Here is a 17,898-nt window from a genome sequence, read left to right as displayed (position 1 = left end):
GTCCAGGAGATTTCCAGTAATGAAGCTCTTTGATGACATTTGAGGCTTCTTCAGTCGTGAATGGTTCGTAGTTAGCAGTGACGCAGTGGTGACAGTTGTGCGTCGTATCTTCTATCCAGCCAGCATTGTTGTTAAAAGCAGCTGGTGTGGAAAGTTGATTTCCCCAAAACTCATGAATTTCTTCTTGGCTTGGGTAAGACTTGTCGACACTTTCTACGGTGGAATTGAGTTTTCGGTAGAACGCCTTCTCAGAGTTCTCAAAAAGTGCATTGTCACATTTTCGGTTGTTACTAACTTTATACCTTCTTAATCGTCCTAAATAGACGGAGAGTTTTTGTTTTAATGTATCCAGACACTGTTGGGCTGTTATTTTCTGAATCGTATCTCGAGTGACTTGCAGTGCCCCGCATTATTTCTTCAGCTCTCTTAATGACTTTTCTACTTGTTACACCTCTTATATATTCTGTGACTTGACCAATATCCCTACGCAGTAATTCAATTTTTCCGAGAAGTCTTTTTCCCAGGGTGCAATTCTGTTACCAGTCCTTCCGTTATTAGTACCCCGTCGTGTTCTGATCTTAACGCCCATTACATTGGCAATTGCTGTTGGTGCACAGTAGATAAGCATATGCAGATATTCCAATGTGTGGGCTTCTACGACATAATTGGGTAGGACTTCAGTGTTCACAATTTGTAACAGCGCACCTAGTTTCTTACAAGAGTTTATTCGTGGTAGCGGTGGTCTGCTAAGTGGGTTTGTTCCACTAAACTCTTGTACGGCACAAGCCATTTCGTTTTCTAGACTATCACGCAACTCGTTGTTTTCCTGGTGTGTATTGTCAGGTTGAGTTTCTGGTATGGGAATCTCAGGAATCTGCTCATCAAGGATTTGATTAGGGACTTGATCTAAAACTAGCTCTTGGTTATTAATCTCCCGTTCGACTTCGCTTTTGATCGTATTGCGTCTAGTCTCTGGGATAAGGTTGTTTCTTACGATTACCCGGTATTGATCTGATACTCTTTGCTCTGATACTTGAATATCTGGGTACTCCCTGCAAAATTCGGCATACAGCTGTTGTCTGTAGCCGATCGTTTCTTGACCGAGGTTTGTCACCTTATAATAGAAGCGCAAAATGCTTTCGTTAATGGACACAGTCCATTTCATGCGCTGCCTCGGTCGTCCCGCTTGAGTGAGCGCCGGCTGATGTTCCGGCGCAGCACCTTCAGCGAGTGGAGCTCTTGCTGTTGTTTGGCTCGCTTGTGATTGTTGTTCTTATTGTTGGGCTGTAGCTGTTTGTGTGACAGGGGCCCGCCTCTTCAACACCCTGCCACCGACGTCCCGCATGCTGTCACGTCCAGCGTCGGCTCCAGACGTGCCCTGGCGATCCCCAGGCAGCGGCCCTAAACATAAACTATTAGTCTCCATTCTCATGGGTGTGCATTTTATACCTACTGCCAGGTGTCAGTTTCTGTTCCACGGCAAGTATTCCTGCTACTCTCTGGGTATTGGCGCTACGAATACCCAGAAAGCATCCCCCATTCGCAGGGGGCCGCGCCTGATAAAAGAACTGACATAAAACTCCCACAGGAGTTTATTGTAATTATTATTTGAGGTTGTAAAAATATTAAAAGCTGATTCAAGTGCTTTTATTCCTACACAAGCCACACCTTACTCTGTGGGTTTTGACGTTAAAACTCCTGCTAATTTTGTTATTCCACCACACACAAGAATTCTAGTTGATTCTTTATTAAAAATAGAATTTTCCCAAGGGGTCTATTGTAGAATTGCCCCTAGATCAGGATTGGCTCTTAATAAAGGGATTGATGTTCTGGCTGGAGTAATAGATCCTGATTACAGGGGAACAGTAAAAATTTTGTTATATAATTCCTCGAACAATGAATCATCCTTTGTTCGAGGTGACAAGATTGCTCAGTTTATTTTTGAAAAGTGTGCAATTCCAAAAATTGAAGAAGTCAATATTCTTAGTTGCACCGATAGAGGAGATAGAGGTTTTGGGTCCTCAAATTCAAATTAATTAAAGCTAAATGTAATAAAGTCTACGTATAGCAAACATCTTTAAAAAAATGTGGTGAGTATTGGAGAATAAATACTTTAGCCAAAACATTATAATAATTTTGTGTAGTGGGAGAGCTTTACTTATGTTTTTTTGTTGTTGCAGAAAACGCTTCCAGAATTAAAAATCGATGAGATAGAAGACGAAAACTGGGACAATGAGGAATATCATGAAACATATGTATATTCCTAACTTACAAAGAGACATTGTTTTAACAATTCCGGTGTCTAAAAATAAAAAATTTAAAAAACGGTTTAGAATTAGTGAGGTAAAAAGACATGCTGAGTTAAATAAAAATAAAAACTATTAATGTGTTTTATTTTAATAGATTAATACAGTAACAAAGCAGTCAGTATTGAATGATCTGTTAGAGAGAGAGTGTATAACTTCTACTTACAGATAAAACATGGGTTTTCTAAAAACAAATTTCATTATTTTGGTTGCAGTAGTAAACAATATATTGTATACTAACGTACCGTACAGTGCCCATTATGTGGCAGTTTGTTTTGATATGAACAATACAAAACAAGAGTGTAGTCGTACATCCTGGAAAATGTTAAGTGCTGCTCAAGAAAATAGTGGACATCTTGCAGTATTTCAAACAGAGATTCCAAAAACAAATTGATCCTTCTTTAATTATAAATTGAAGATAATATTTTCCGACAACTCTGAAGGTGATCAAAATACATGGCAAACATTTTTCATGGAACCCTCCACAGATAGCACCGTGGGCGTACAAGAGGAATTTTCTAAATTATATATAATGACTTGTATAATTTTAGCTTTAATTATTTTTGTATCTATTTTGATAATTGCAAATACTCCTAAGCCAAGGCCGTACTATGCATGTGCAGAAAGATTAAAATAAAGATAATTAAAAAACAATCCTTTTATTTAACCTTGAATAACATTCATCACCTTTATATTGTACCACAGAAAAACGAGAAAGAAATAGTTAGTTAGTAATGAATACTTCAGAAGTGCAGAAAGACGTGTTTTTGTGTGAACGTCGGTTTTTCTTAAATCCAAGAAAATCAAAATATGTTTCAATCTGCATATCATGTCAATTAAATTATACTCCATGTGTAATCATATCCGGAAATAAAAATGATATGTTGGTGTTTTCTGAAAAAGATTGGAATGATTTTGTATCAAATAAGGAGATAATTAACAGTTTACTAGTGACATCTGATAGCACCGACTTAATAGACATAGGAAGATTTTGTGTTGAAGTTAAACAGCTTCCGCATACTAGTGTTGTAAGAATGTATACAGGTGACTCTAGCGTCCGGCTGAGTTTTAAATCAATATCAAAATTATGGCATTTAATTCCAATTATTCAATATAGATTAGAGCTACTAAAACATCAAGGATTTAGTGTAGTTATAAATCTTTTACGAGCGGGAACAAAAGAAAATGAAATAATTGAGACATCATTATCTCTGTTAGAAACTATAAAAAGACTCAATCCTGAGATGTACACCTTTGGATTGGAAGTAATTTACAATTATCCCGAGCTGCTCATAGAAGAATCAAATTATGAAAAAAGTACGATTTTTTAAACCAACGGTGCACATTCTTTACACATGGAACTATGCATATAAAACAGCAAGGTGTGGTACATGGCAACAGGCTGCCCTTGATCGAGAGCGGTTCAATCGTCGCATTCAAGAATCTGCTGCGTATATTAATCCTGTTTTAGATGTAAATTGTAGAAATAAGGTGTATAAGCAAATAAAACAGTTCCTTTATTCAGTTGTTTATTAATTATAGAAATATCCTATCCCTGTTACCTTCATTTTAGAATCTAAAGGAAATAAAAATGCAAAAATGTAAGTAAATATTTTTTATTTAAAAAGTTAAAAACATATTTTACAATAAAGCTTTTTTTAATATCCATGACCGATCCTTAAGGCCCAACCATTGAACATACAACTTATTTCCCTTTTTGCGAAGAACTTTTTCCACAAGGAACACGTTAGGATGTTTAACTTTCTGTAATTCTTCCGTATAAAATCCACCTCGAATTTCCTCCTGCTTTCCATCTTCTAAAATATACGTGATTGGATTTGTCAGCTTAACTTTTTTAATTTGAAAAACTTCAGTAGTCCAGTGAGGAGTATACCCTTTGTGAAAAGTATGACGATACTTACTAATTCGAACATAGTCACCCTTTTTAAATTTTGGTTTCTTTGGATCTACAGTTTTAATTTGTTTAAAGACAGTAATGGATTTTGCGGTGTTATTATTGACTTTACTTGGAACCAAGCCTGTTGTGGAATGTTTGGTGTTATTGTATTTTTTTTACAATTTCTGGAAGAATATTTAACCATTTATATGAACCCTGTAAGCTAAATTGTTTCCAAAGTAATGACTTTAATGTTCTTATTACCCTCTCAGCCATGCTGGCTTTCACGTTTGAAAAAGTACTATAGTGATTAATCCCATAATGGTTCATAAGATCTTGAAAAGGTTTATTATAATATTCCTTCCCCATATCAGTTTGTAAATTTTTTGGTATAGTATGCATCTGATTTAATATCGTTCTCATTGCACTACTAATATCGTGAGCACTTTTTCGTTTTACTGGCACTGCCCAAACAAATTTACTGAAAGCATTAATTACAATGAGAATATAATTATATCCACGATTTTCTTTTGAAAATTGAGACATTATTGATATTATTACTATTGTTATATAAAATGATTGTAAATGGTTTTGGGTCAAATAAAAAAAACACAATTGGTAAAATGTTTATTATTTTATTAAATTCTAATTACAATTGTCCCAAGCCTATTTTACACAAACGACATCTTGACTGTGATGTTGGGGGACTATCTATGTGAGACTCCCATTCAGGACGATTATAATGAACAAAGCAAGGTAACTGAACTTGCAGTGCAAAATTGGTTTGGTAATCTTATGGAAGCTTGGTCCACACATGCAAAAGTTCAATAGGTGAAGCTACGTGAATTAAATAGTCCAAAGGAAATTTAGCTAGATCCTCTTCTGAAAATTGATATAATCTTCGTTTGTAGTGCCAATGCTCTCGTAGTGGATAAACACAAAAACAATTTTCTTGTGACATTACAAACCTCCAAAATATAGCACTAACAATGAAAACAATGCTACACGAATAAAATGTGTACACTGAATGAAATTTATCTTTGTCTTTTCTTTTTATAACATACTGTGGAGGTGTAAAGCAAAGATTAGGTTCTTCTTGTCTTGTTTTAAGGTGTGGTTAAAGAAAAACATTGTAATATACATTATATATTTATTGCTCATCCATTATACAATTTTTATATAAAAAAAATTTGATAAAGCACACATACATTTACTCAGATTTAGCCATACGGCTCACACTCCCTCTAAGGGGAAAATTGACTCATCCCAGATACCTGCGGTATCAAAAGGATTGAGCTCTGGTGGGACTCTTTCCGTGTTATCGAGCCCTAGGTGACTTGGTATGCAGGTGTATCTCCCAAAAATTTTCGTACATCATACATTATATTACATCATACATACATCATACATACATTTATTATTATTATTATTATTATGATAAAAACACATTGGTTGTGCTAGTTCCAATTTTGGTTGTTCGTCAAGTTCATAAATTTGAGAAGTGCAGTTTTTCATGATGACATCAAATTTTTCTTTTCCTTTAACGAAAACCATGTCTGCATTTTTGGTTAGATATTTTATAATATTTCCAAGGTGATATAGGTGTGTAAAACCAGTATCCCATTCAATACAATGATAATTTTTAATTAACCATTTTGCTTGATGTTGTAAATCAGAAGAAAGGCAATGAAAAGGAAATGGAGGTTTGAATAAATAATGACTAACACGTTGACCATCAAAACATGGTAATTCCTTGACTATAAATTTGTTATGTTCCTTTTTAAAACCTTGAATGTCTATAATTAACTTCATATTGTGAGATTTTCTCTCTTTTTCAAAACCAATTTTTTTTTTCGAAATATTCAATCTCTGCTTTTAGTTTTAATAATTTCCAGATAAACAGATGTAATTTACGTCTGTACTCTTCCAATATTAACGAAGAACTGTTTATTGTCTGACAATTTTGGTTAAGGGGTTATAATAGAATTCTTTTTCATGTAAAATAAGACAATAGGCTGACACATCATTACCTGTACTTTTAGAGGTTTCAAATTCTATTCTCAAAACAACAGATCCACTTTGAATAATTCATGGACGTATAAATAAAGAGGATGGACTAGGCATGCTCTATTCTCTGTTCACCGAAATTTGAAGCCAAACAGTTTATAGGCGCGAGGAAGGGGACGAGGTGATAGACTGTGACATTTCCTTCATAGTCAGTGGCGTACCTTCCAATAATTGAACGGTATTTGAAACAATTTTTTTATTTGAATAAATGATTACTAATGATATTTTTAGTATCGTAAACATATACAATATTTGAAAGAAGTGAGAAACAACGAAAAATAAATAATTTTAATTTTCAATGTATAGAATATATTTACAAACATTGTTTTACACAAAAGAATAAAGATGAGTTAGTATTCAAAATCACAAATTACTATTATGCTATATTATACAATATTTTATGCAAACTAATATAATACATAATAGGATGCATCGAAAAAATAAAAGTTTGAAATGTTATATCTAAAGGCGGAAATACATATCCGCGCCGCGAACTCCGCGCCGTGTGAGCGCCGCGCGTTTGAGGCGCGGTTATTGTTCGTTAAAATTTTTCATTTTGACGACCCAGAGGAAACATACGAACGTTTAGTAATTGTAGATAATCATGTCTCTGTCCTGTACTTCTACTACATCTTATTTTGTTATTACATATTCTGAAACTATTTTCTTGTGTCATCTTATGCAATTTACTATTTTATGTGGAATAAGCCACAGTTTGCGAACATTTCGGGAACTACCTTTTCGCTTCCCGGCGACACAAATATAATGGTAGGGGAGCCCAAGCGGGGATTTTTGCAGTTACTCGAGCGCGTCAGATTATCATATGGGGAGAAACGTTGTACCCTGCAGATGTACCTCCACCATCTATTGGCTCTTAACACAGGGGGGTTCGTTCAGGGGGACCCGAAAAAAAAATCTATCCTTAAAAATACTCGAAATTGTCAGATTAAGATTAGGTAAGTTAAGTACATGCAAAAGAGTCTATATTTCAAAAATATGACGATTTGAGCGGGGTGTACGGAAATGGGTGAGTCGAAAAGTTTCATAAAAAAAAGCGAATATTTTGCGAAATGAACGTCAGATTGAAAAACTAAAAACTACGTGTTCAATGTTTTTCAAAAATCTATCGAAAAATACCAAACATGACCCCCACGGGGAGGGGGGGGGGGAAATTTAAAATTTTAAATACAAATCCCGCGATCTTTCGCAAAATAAACATCATATCGAAAAACTGCAAAATACACTTTATCAATATTTTTAAAAAATCTATCGAATGGTTCCAAACACGACCCCCACAGAGGTGAGGTGGGGGGCTTATTTTAAAATCTTAAGTGGTAGCCCCCATTTCTTATTGCAGATTTGGATCGTTTGTATAAAAATAAACAACTTTTATTCGAAACAATTTTTGTAATTATGGATAGATGGCGCTGTAATCCGGTGACCCAATTATAATATATCTGCTTGTTCCAACTCTGTTGCTTCACCAGAAGCGAAGTTAGAAAACTATTGGGTCTTCCAAGTTGTGCCTTACCTTTTTCGCTTTCCGGTGACACAATTATAATATATCCGCTTGTTTCAACTGCGTTGCTTCACCAGCCACGAAGTTAGAAAACTATAGGTTCTCCAAGTCGTGCGTTACCTATTTCGCTTTCCGGTGACACATAATATATATCTGCTTATGAATGTTTTTTTGATATTGATAACTATTTCCGAAGTGAAAGTCGAAAGGTCAAGTAAACTTGATTTCAAACTCGAATAGTGGCTTATGCTCAAATAAAATAGTAAATCTTATTTTTAATACATGTTATTTTTAGTACAACAATGAACTAACATTTTTTAAAAAGGTCCGCATGTACATTTTTTTTATTTCAGCTTCTATTTCCGTTCAGATCGGATTTAAGTTGTTTCTTTAAATTAAATGGTTCTTTATTGAGGATCCCACAATAATGATTTTCCACGGTAAACATCAATTTCCTTCCGACAGTTCCGACCATTCCATTACTAACAAATATTCAACTCATGCGCGCCAAAACCAACAAACCACTCGCAAACCCGTCCAAATACGTATTGCGAACCATCAATGCGTTTGTTGAAAAACCGACAGAATTTAGATCGTGGTGCGCCGTGTGCGTGCCGTTTGTGCGTCACTTGAAAACACGTACTAATCTGACGAATACGCTGCGCGCGAGCGGCTCGCACACCGAGCAGAGCGCATATGTATCTCCGCCTTTATAGTGTGAAAAAGTTGCTAGTGTTATTTTTTAGCATATTACATAGTATTTTTATTTTTTTTATACAAATTTTCTGCCTCCCCAACGACCTTGAATTTTATTATTTTTCTAATTTTTATGTAAATTTCAATTTATTTTATTTGGAATAAAATATGTGCTAACTCGATCTGAGATCAATTAAAGAAAACTTAAAATGTTGTCAATTGCAAATGTCTCTTATGGTCATGGTCCTCTTTTGCTATTGATTTTGCCTTAGATTATAAGTGGGAGCAATTCATTCACTTTTGATTTCATTCATAGAGCAAGGTGGAGAAAACTTAGCACTTAAGTACTCTAGTTCACAATGAAATACCCAGCTGGCGGTTGCATAGAACTTATTGCATTTTGTAAAATACTGTACGTGCCTTTTCCAGAAGTGTTCTTATTTCTAGTGAGTGGTCCCAAGTTTCATCAAGATTACTTCCAAGGTAAGTTATTCTTGTCACTCTGGCGAGATGTTCCGTCGACATTGACCTTCACCCTTCTGTTTTGGTGCTTGCTGACCATCGTTTTTGTCTTCTTTGTATTCAATTTCATTCCAAATTCTCTACAGGCTGTCGTTACTCGGTCCATTAGGCGTTGCAGTGCTTCAGCATTATCTGGCAGAATAACCGGGTCATCAGGGTATCGCAGGTTATTTATACATTGCCCGTATATAATTATACCAATATATTTTACAAATTAATATACCTACGCATTTATAATATGTATTAAACAAAAATCTTACATAACTTTATATAGAACAATACGAGTTTGACATGTATAGTATAGATAGATAACTTTGTTTCACACTCTTAAGAACAAAGAGAAACAGTAGGTATAGCCGGTAGCTGATGTCGCAAATAAATATGTATTTTTTATATCTGCTTTAAAAAGCAGACTAAAAATCTAAAAATTAAAGGAGTAACACAGAAAACACCTATTAACCTATGACATGCCAATAGTGTCAAAATTTCATAAATGTAAATAGTGTCAAAATTTCATAACAGTGGAGTAAACTTGGCAAGTTTATGGTAAAAAAATATGTGTTTTTAAAAGGACGACTAAAAATTCAAAAGTTAAAGGAGTAACGCAGAAAACACAAAAAATCGCTAATATATCTACATTAACCTATAAAATGCCAATAGTGTTAAAATTTCATAAATGTAAATAGTGTCAAAATTTCGTAACAGTGGAGTACACTTGCCTGCGATTGGACATTCAAATAAGATTACGGCGCAGTAAATTTGAATTACTCCTCCTGGTTTAAAAACGGAGCATAATTGGTTGAATGGTCAACCATATTAATTATTAAAATATTAATAAACGTAAGAAAACATACCAACTATTATTGAACAGTACATAAACAACAAAACAACAAATCCTATATACAACAATGTATAAAACACATTAAACCTTAATTTTACATTATTATATAGGTAATATAATAACATACAAGAAAATTTATAGAAATTATATTGTAGATTCGAATAAATAAATAAATGTATTTATAATACTACAAAATTTACTTTATTTCACAAAATTATTAAGTTTTATTTATTTATTTATTTTATTTCAATTCAAGGATAACGTAATATCATATCCCTGTGCTACGTCAATGGATGTTATTTATAATATGTACTTGATAAATACTTACCAATGAAATGACAGTTGTGGATGTAAATATGCAGTTTTCCTGCATACGACACAGTTACGCACCATGATTAAGACACTTAACGATTACGATTGTTCAATTCAAAGTCAAAATACGCTAACAAATTCACTCAAATGACACAAAAGGAAATTCTGAAATTATCAAAATAAACGTAAACAACACGAGACGCCACGTTCCTTCTTCTTGAAGCACTATGATTGGTTGATATTACCAGTGGTGCCAAGTTTCACAAATAGTTGAAATTATCAGAATATAGTTTCATTTAATAATTAAAAAATTAATGTTTTTCTTTTAATTCCTTGGTTGCGGAATAAGTATATTTAGAAATGGTTTCTAGTAACTAAGTAATATATTTTGATTTATAAATTAAAAGTAAATTATACTAAAAATTGAAAATTATTTTAAATATTGACTTGAAAACAAAATAATATGACAACGTCAAATTAAGGATTTGTGGCTATGACTGACGATCTCGTGGCTTCAAGTAAAGATGTAAATAAACCGGTCCATCCTCTTTATTTATACGTCCATGGAATAATTTCTTTTTCATGTGAACAATCAACATGAATGAGTGGGTTGCATCTTTGAACTCCTTGGGGTTAAATACTGGTTGATTTGTTTTTATGTGGTAGTAACTTTCTTGAAAATTAGCATACATTTCGTATAGGGTCGCAAAGCGGTTACTTTCAAAGTCTAAATTTAAGTCTTGATATGGAAATATTTCACTGTTAAGAAATACTCGTATGTTTGTTAAGTGACAATGGTCAAATTTACTCATATCTTTTAAAATATCTCCTTTACGACCTTTTTGAAATGCCACTATAATATGTCGAGGACTTTCTAATTTTGTTGAAGTTTTAACAGGCCAGGTATGACGAGTTGAATCATTCAAAGTAGGATATTCTATTAGTTCCCAACTTCTAAATTTAATAGGTAGTTCAGTGTTAGTGCGAATTATTTTATTTAACCGTAACTGTTCCTTAATACTTGGCGTTACGTGAGGTACATTCCAATATAATTTGGTTATTTTAATTTTCGGTTTTTCTGTATTGTCGGTTGCAATTACAACATCATTGTCATCTTTTTCTCTAATTAATACCAATTCTTGCCTCATGTGCATTACAATTCTATTAAAATCCTCAAAGAAACCCGACAAGCTTTTTAAAGGTATAATAGATAATAGATACATTAAAATTCCCTTTGTCGTCTATTAACAATTTATCGTTACCAGCTTTTGGAAACCATCCTCCGTTTTGCATCAACTTACTTTAATTTTCATTTAAAGACAAATAGTTTTTCAACGTGGAAACTAAACCTACATTTCGCACAGCATCTATCACCACTCCATTGAGTTCATACCTGAGCTCTCTGAACAAATATGCAATTCCATTATTAATTAAATGTAATTTTGTTGGTAATTTTTCTGCTTCAGTTTGAAAAACTCCCTCAATATACAGTACAGAGTTACAAGGTAATGTGAAGGAATCCAATTCTTGCACAGAAATTCTTAATTCATCGTTGTAAGTAAAAGATGTTGACTTATAGGGTTGGTAGGTGTGGTACTGATAATCTTCAATCGTTACGTCAGCAAAAGGTTCACCCTGTACATTTAATAATTCCATTATACTAGTACACGAAAACCGAGTTGTTTTAAAAATTCACGATTTTCTCTTGTTATACGGTTATCCGTTGTTGTTGAAGAACTGGTTGGTCTTGGTTTGTGATGTTGCTTTTTATACCGACTGTTGATGTTGTTTGTATTCTTATAAGGATGTCCAAACCGATGAAATTGTAACACCATTTCTATTCAACTTACTTATTCAAATTCACCAAATTGCCTGCCTGATCGAGAACCCTTACAGTTATATTGTTAATGGTTTTAACGCTGACAGGAAAATACAATATAGTTAGTGGTTGCTCGACTATTTTATACCCGTTTGGAACTTGAGAAAAAAATTGATGAATGAGATGAACGGGTTTTCCATTTAGAAATGATCCTGCAGCTATATTGCAATCAATACATATGGTATTAATTTTTAAGATATTAATTTTGTGTGTAGAAGTGTGGTGTTGGTTTGGCTCAAGTTTCACCTTATTACTAAATCCTAATAAACCACCAATAGAATTATCAACACTGAAATTAATCCATTCACTACATTTAATTGTGACAGTAGTTGTTTTTACATCTGATATAATGCGAGTAATAACTCCTGATTCCAACATTTTCCTTTCTAGAATTTCTATTATTTCATACGCACCCACTGGTACCTCAAATCTAAAGTTATCATGATTACCCCATACCAACACATTGTATTAAATAGTGTGTTGTATAATGCCTTTTAGGTCCAAACTAATTAAAACTCTCTTTCTTGGTTCAGATACATTATATTTACATTCAAGTCCATCAATGACTAACTATAACAACGTGTTTACATATAACAGTAACGACCTAGTACAATAATTAAATACTGAGTACAATAATCTTTCTCCACCGAGTTAATGTTTATATACACATTTAAATAACAACAAAACATGACAATTCAATGTTACTTGCGGTTATTGATACAAGAGCAGATATTACATGGATTAATGACTTTGAATGAGTTTTAAACATATTTTGTACAGGGTGATATTATAATACCACACCTCCCCGTTTTGTTAAAATTACATATTTTTAAAATAAGATTGATTGTCTATCATCGCCGTTTTTTTTTTTTTAAAAAGAAAGTCCTAAGAAGAGAAGAAGAATATCTGAGTGTATATCCCTCTTTCCCTTTCACAGAGTGTTTATGATTACCTAATACTATTTTCAAAACTTAAATTTCCTAACTATCCTAACTAACTGTAACGTGGTACATTTCAGATCAATCGATTTTTCCCTAAACATGTATATTCTTTTTCCTATTTTACACAAAAGTTCATATTTTCCCTATACTAAAACTGGTATTTTATAACCTATTACTAGTTCACGTACTTTCACGTCGTGTCTTTTCGTCCTTTTTTTTTTCGTTCACTAATTCACTTCATCAAAACAGTGTCCACAGTGAATGAAATTGATCCTAACTTTTAAATAGTCTTTTAGTGCCTATCAGCCGTAACTAATCTAATTGTAATAAAATCTCGACTTTAATACTTCCTAAGCTAAGCTAAATATTACCTAAACTTCTATTAAATGGTATATAAAAAAAGAATTTAACGTTACTTTACTATTTCATCTTATTATTTCAGTCTTATTTTGATTTATTTATATACGCCTTACTAACTTTAAAATATTGTACCTATAATAGAAATGTAATCTCTCTAAAACTTTTAATATGTGTCTCTAAAAAAACTTCTAATAACTCTCTTGTACCTATAATAAAGATTTAATCTCTCTAAGAACTTCACTTTTTGTGTCCCTTTGCTTACAATCTACTAACACTATTGTAAGATATTGTCTATCCTTAATTCAAACACTTCCATTTTCCGCGAAAATTTATCCTGAATTCATTACATACATTTAAAAATAAGTTATTTATAGTTTACGTTACCTTAGAGAAAAAAAATTTACAGCTTTAATTCTTAGACATATTTCAATGATTAGCTACTTATTTGCTTAGTATCTTCTTAATTTTGCTTCTTTTCTTGCAATTTTTATGTGTCTTCTTTCATTTTTCCCACATATTTTACTAAAAATTCTCTTTTTTTTTCTACTCTTCTTCTTGTCTGGTACTACAACTATATATTTCTTCATTTTTCTTCATATAATAGCACTTCTACCGTGTACATAATTCATCTTCATATAACAATCATTTGTCATTTAATCATCAATATATCATTTCATAATATAACATCATAATAATCACTTCCTTTACTTATCCCTCAATGCCTACGTTCGACTAATCAAAGTGGCTTTACTCGAGAGAAAAGTTCGAATTCTTCTACATATTCCATATAACAATCATAATACTCAATACTAGCCACGAAACCTCTACAATCTACCTTAACAGAAGCGGGTATAACATCGTTGGCTAGATCAAATTCTTTTACAAATTTCACAACCTCAATCCCTTGCTTTGAGGCCGTTGTTTATTCACGAATAATCATGAATAAAATAGGTACCCTTCAAAACACAGAGTGGGTCTCTAATAAGCTTTCAAGCTTCTATAAATCACTTAGTACCTTCCTAATTTGACAAGAGCAGTGGGTTTCTTATTGTCTGTAGTTGCCTTATCATATTTAGCTTATAATATTGTTAGTTATTCTTCTTATCTATATAGTTCTTCTTCAAATTCCTTATCTCGACTCATCAGGTCGGTTCGTTAAAAGTATATTTCTTGCTTACAGCAATGTTTATCTTAAACTCTTATATCAACGTATGTCATCACTAATCATTATTCATTAAAAAAATATCATTTATCACTCAAAGAAAAATATTAATTCAGGTTCATATCATACAAAATTTAACACAAAATCGATGAAAATGTATCTATAGAATCAATAAATATCAATAATAAAAACAACTGGCTAATAAAAATTCAATAATAGTATACATATTCGACAAAAATTCAATAAAAAAAATAGCATATGCAAAAGTTAGATAAAAATATTCAAAATAAGTTTATATCTCAAACTTCGATAGAAATTTTTGGAAAAAATTCGATATTCCATAAAATATTCAAAAATAACCGTACTAAAAATCGAAATCGGATAGATTTTTCAAATAAATTCATTAAAAATTCAAAATTCAATAAAAATTCAATAATAGCATATATAATAAACTTTGATAAAAATATTCAATTCAAAAAATCACTTCATGTTTCAAAATTCATAGATAAAAAAAAATCGATACTTCATAAATTATTCAAAAATCAGCAAAGATAAATATTCAATGTTCAATAATAATATAAAAACGAGGGAAGCATTTTTAATAAAGATAGACATTCTTACTTACATTTTATCACTTTGTCTTTTCACTGGGTTCTCTGCATTCTTCCTGTCCTGGTCTGGTCCATTTTCCGCCGTCGGTGTTTCCAATCTGGTGCCGCTATCTTTGTTCCTTACAGAAGATTCTCCTCTAATCTGCAGGATCAGCCATGTATTAAATAGTGTGTTGTATAATGCCTTTTAGGTCCAAACTAATTAAAACTCTCTTTCTTGGTTCAGATACATTATATTTACATTCAAGTCCATCAATGACTAACTATAACAACGTGTTTACATATAACAGTAACGACCTAGTACAATAATTAAATACTGAGTACAATAATCTTTCTCCACCGAGTTAATGTTTATATACACATTTAAATAACAACAAAACATGACAATTCAATGTTACTTGCGGTTATTGATACAAGAGCAGATACTACATGGATTAATGACTTTGAATGAGTTTTAAACATATTTTGTACAGGGTGATATTATAATACCACAACATTGTTTGTTTCGTCAACATTTGGAATACTATTGAATGTGTCAAAGTTGGCTAAACCATTTTCATACTGTTCTTCGCTTTCCAAATAAATGGGTGGGTTAAAAGTGTCACTTAAAACTGAAGATTCTCCACTAAGTATAAACGTGAATGACATGATTAAAAGTTCATATAGAAATGGTGCTTTGTAGATTAATTGCAGAGGTTATATAAAAATTTTAAACAAAACTGTCCACACTGATATGAATTAAATTTTTGCATTGCATCGTAATTATATTTCATTTTAACTTTTCCGTTACTTTTAAAATACTTTATTACTTCAACTGGAGGGGATAAGTTTCCAAAACTATCGTAATAGGTAATATTTTCATTATGTTTACAATATGCTGTCCAATGAGTGCCAGGCCCCTTTTGTGTGTCTAGATTGATAATACCAGATTCATTAGTTTTCCTTATAAATTTTGGTAAAGAATCACGCATAAACACGCCACGAAAATGTGGAATTTTTAATATTTTTGCATATTTGTTCAGATCATCATCAGTCATGATACGTCGTGGTAATTTTATCGGGAGTTTTTTGAATATGGTTTAAAAAAAACCCTTTCCCTTCTAACATTTTCCTTTTTTGGAACTTGTTTTCTTCTTCTTTTTAAACCCATATCCTTTGTATGGTCTCAAATAATATCCTTTGCCAGTTTTTTGTTCCAGTCATATTATGCCGATGTTGTTCTTCTAATTGCTCTCTATTGTTCTTTGCGTCATTGACCGCTTTCGCAATGCCCGCTCCCCCACCTGCCACTGCCCCAAGTGCTCCCAACAAGGGTAATAAGAAGGGTAAAAATCCTCCCTTTTTAGGAGACGGAATAATTCGCGATTTTCGTTTTTTCTTCAATGTTCCACCTTTTTTATTACTTTTTAGACCCATTCCTAGTTTACGTTTTCCTTTCATGGTAGTAATTACAAACCAAGCGGCTACTTTCTCTCCTAATTTAGCGTCTTTTGCCTTTACTCTTTGCCAAGCTCTGTTTTCTAATATTTCGCCAGCTCGATGTCTGTCGGCAAGATCTTTACTGTGAGAGTATGCAATATCGTGCTCTTTACAAGCACTATCCAATGGGTTAATTCCCTTGTCTCCACATGCCAAGCGTTCCTGTAACTTGGTTCCCGCTGAAAGAACACCAGTTGTTAGAGAAAGTTACTATAATAGTAAATTATTTAAACTTACGACCACAAAAGCTATACTTTGGAATATGTAGCTCAAAAGGTAACTTATTTATTAATGTATTGACCAAACCTCTTCCTTCTTTGTTTTGACATGCTTTAACTTTCCTGGTTTTAACCATTCTAGTTGGTAATATAAACACACCTGCGTTTATATACCTACGTTAGTCAACATGAAGATGCAAAAACAAAAGGTTTCATTGCCGGTAAACAATTATGATTTTGATCATGTACAGTTGGTTAGAAAGCATGGAGTATTGTTTGGTGGTGATTCTAAAATGGGTTTGATTGTAGGTTCCAGCGGAAGTGGTAAAACCAATGTCATGTTATCATTGTTAGAACATCCAAATGGGTTACGATTTGAAAATATTCACTTATATGCGAAATCATTAAATCAACCCAAATACCAATACCTTAGAGTTTTGCTTAAACCACTCACAGAAATTGCATACCATGAATATAGTAATAGTGAAGATGTACCCCATCCTGAAAATATTGACACTAATTATGTGATCATATTTGATGATGTTGCATCATGTGATCAAAATATAATAAAAGAGTACTTTTCTTTTGGTCGACATAGACAGACGGATTGTTTTTATATTTGTCAGACATATTCTGCTGTTAGTGTAGGAAACAAAGGTTGAACCTTGCAAAATGGACACAAGTCCGGTTTTATTTTTTTTCTGGTATATCAAGGGGTGCTTATTATAAGACTAACTTTTTCTGAAAAAACTTCGCCCCGGAACCCCCCTTTTCACCCCTTTAAAGGGGGTAATTTGTGGTTTTTGCGGAACGTAGCCCTTCCTGTACCTTTTACAAAAAATTTCTTTTATAGAAATATGAAGACGACTATATTTTCTACGATTTATTTCCGACAGCATCTCTCTATCATCCACCGTTTAGCGGGGGTGGCGCACTAAAGTTGACAAGTTTTTAAAAAAAATGTTTTTAAAAAAAATATATTTTTCCCTAACTGTAACGGAAATTAAGAAGAAATCCTGCGGCAATTATTCAAAAATAATTGACTGATTTTTTGGTATAGGCTTCATTTAAGGGTAATTGCTCTTTTT

At 32.8% G+C, this 17,898-nt stretch overlaps 1 protein-coding gene across 2 annotated transcripts in view; it reads left to right on the top strand.

Annotated features, from left to right (window-relative positions):
* Positions 1-17,898, top strand: part of LOC126892208 (C-type lectin 37Db-like) — a 125,458-nt gene that overhangs the window by 69,286 nt on the left and 38,274 nt on the right. Inside the window, exon 5 of one of the 2 annotated variants that reach the window (XM_050661715.1) lies at positions 2,181-2,381. The exons of the other annotated variant lie outside the window; for it this stretch is intronic. Within the exon in view, the coding sequence (XP_050517672.1) occupies positions 2,181-2,199 (19 nt within the window). The 3' untranslated portion in view covers positions 2,200-2,381. Of the gene's footprint in view, positions 1-2,180; positions 2,382-17,898 lie in introns of those variants that run through there. 2 annotated transcript variants of the gene reach the window in all.

Source organism: Diabrotica virgifera, chromosome 9 (genome assembly GCF_917563875.1).
Source record: "Diabrotica virgifera virgifera chromosome 9, PGI_DIABVI_V3a".
Lineage (NCBI taxonomy): Eukaryota > Metazoa > Arthropoda > Insecta > Coleoptera > Chrysomelidae > Diabrotica > Diabrotica virgifera.
This window is presented reverse-complemented; position numbering and strand designations above follow the sequence as displayed.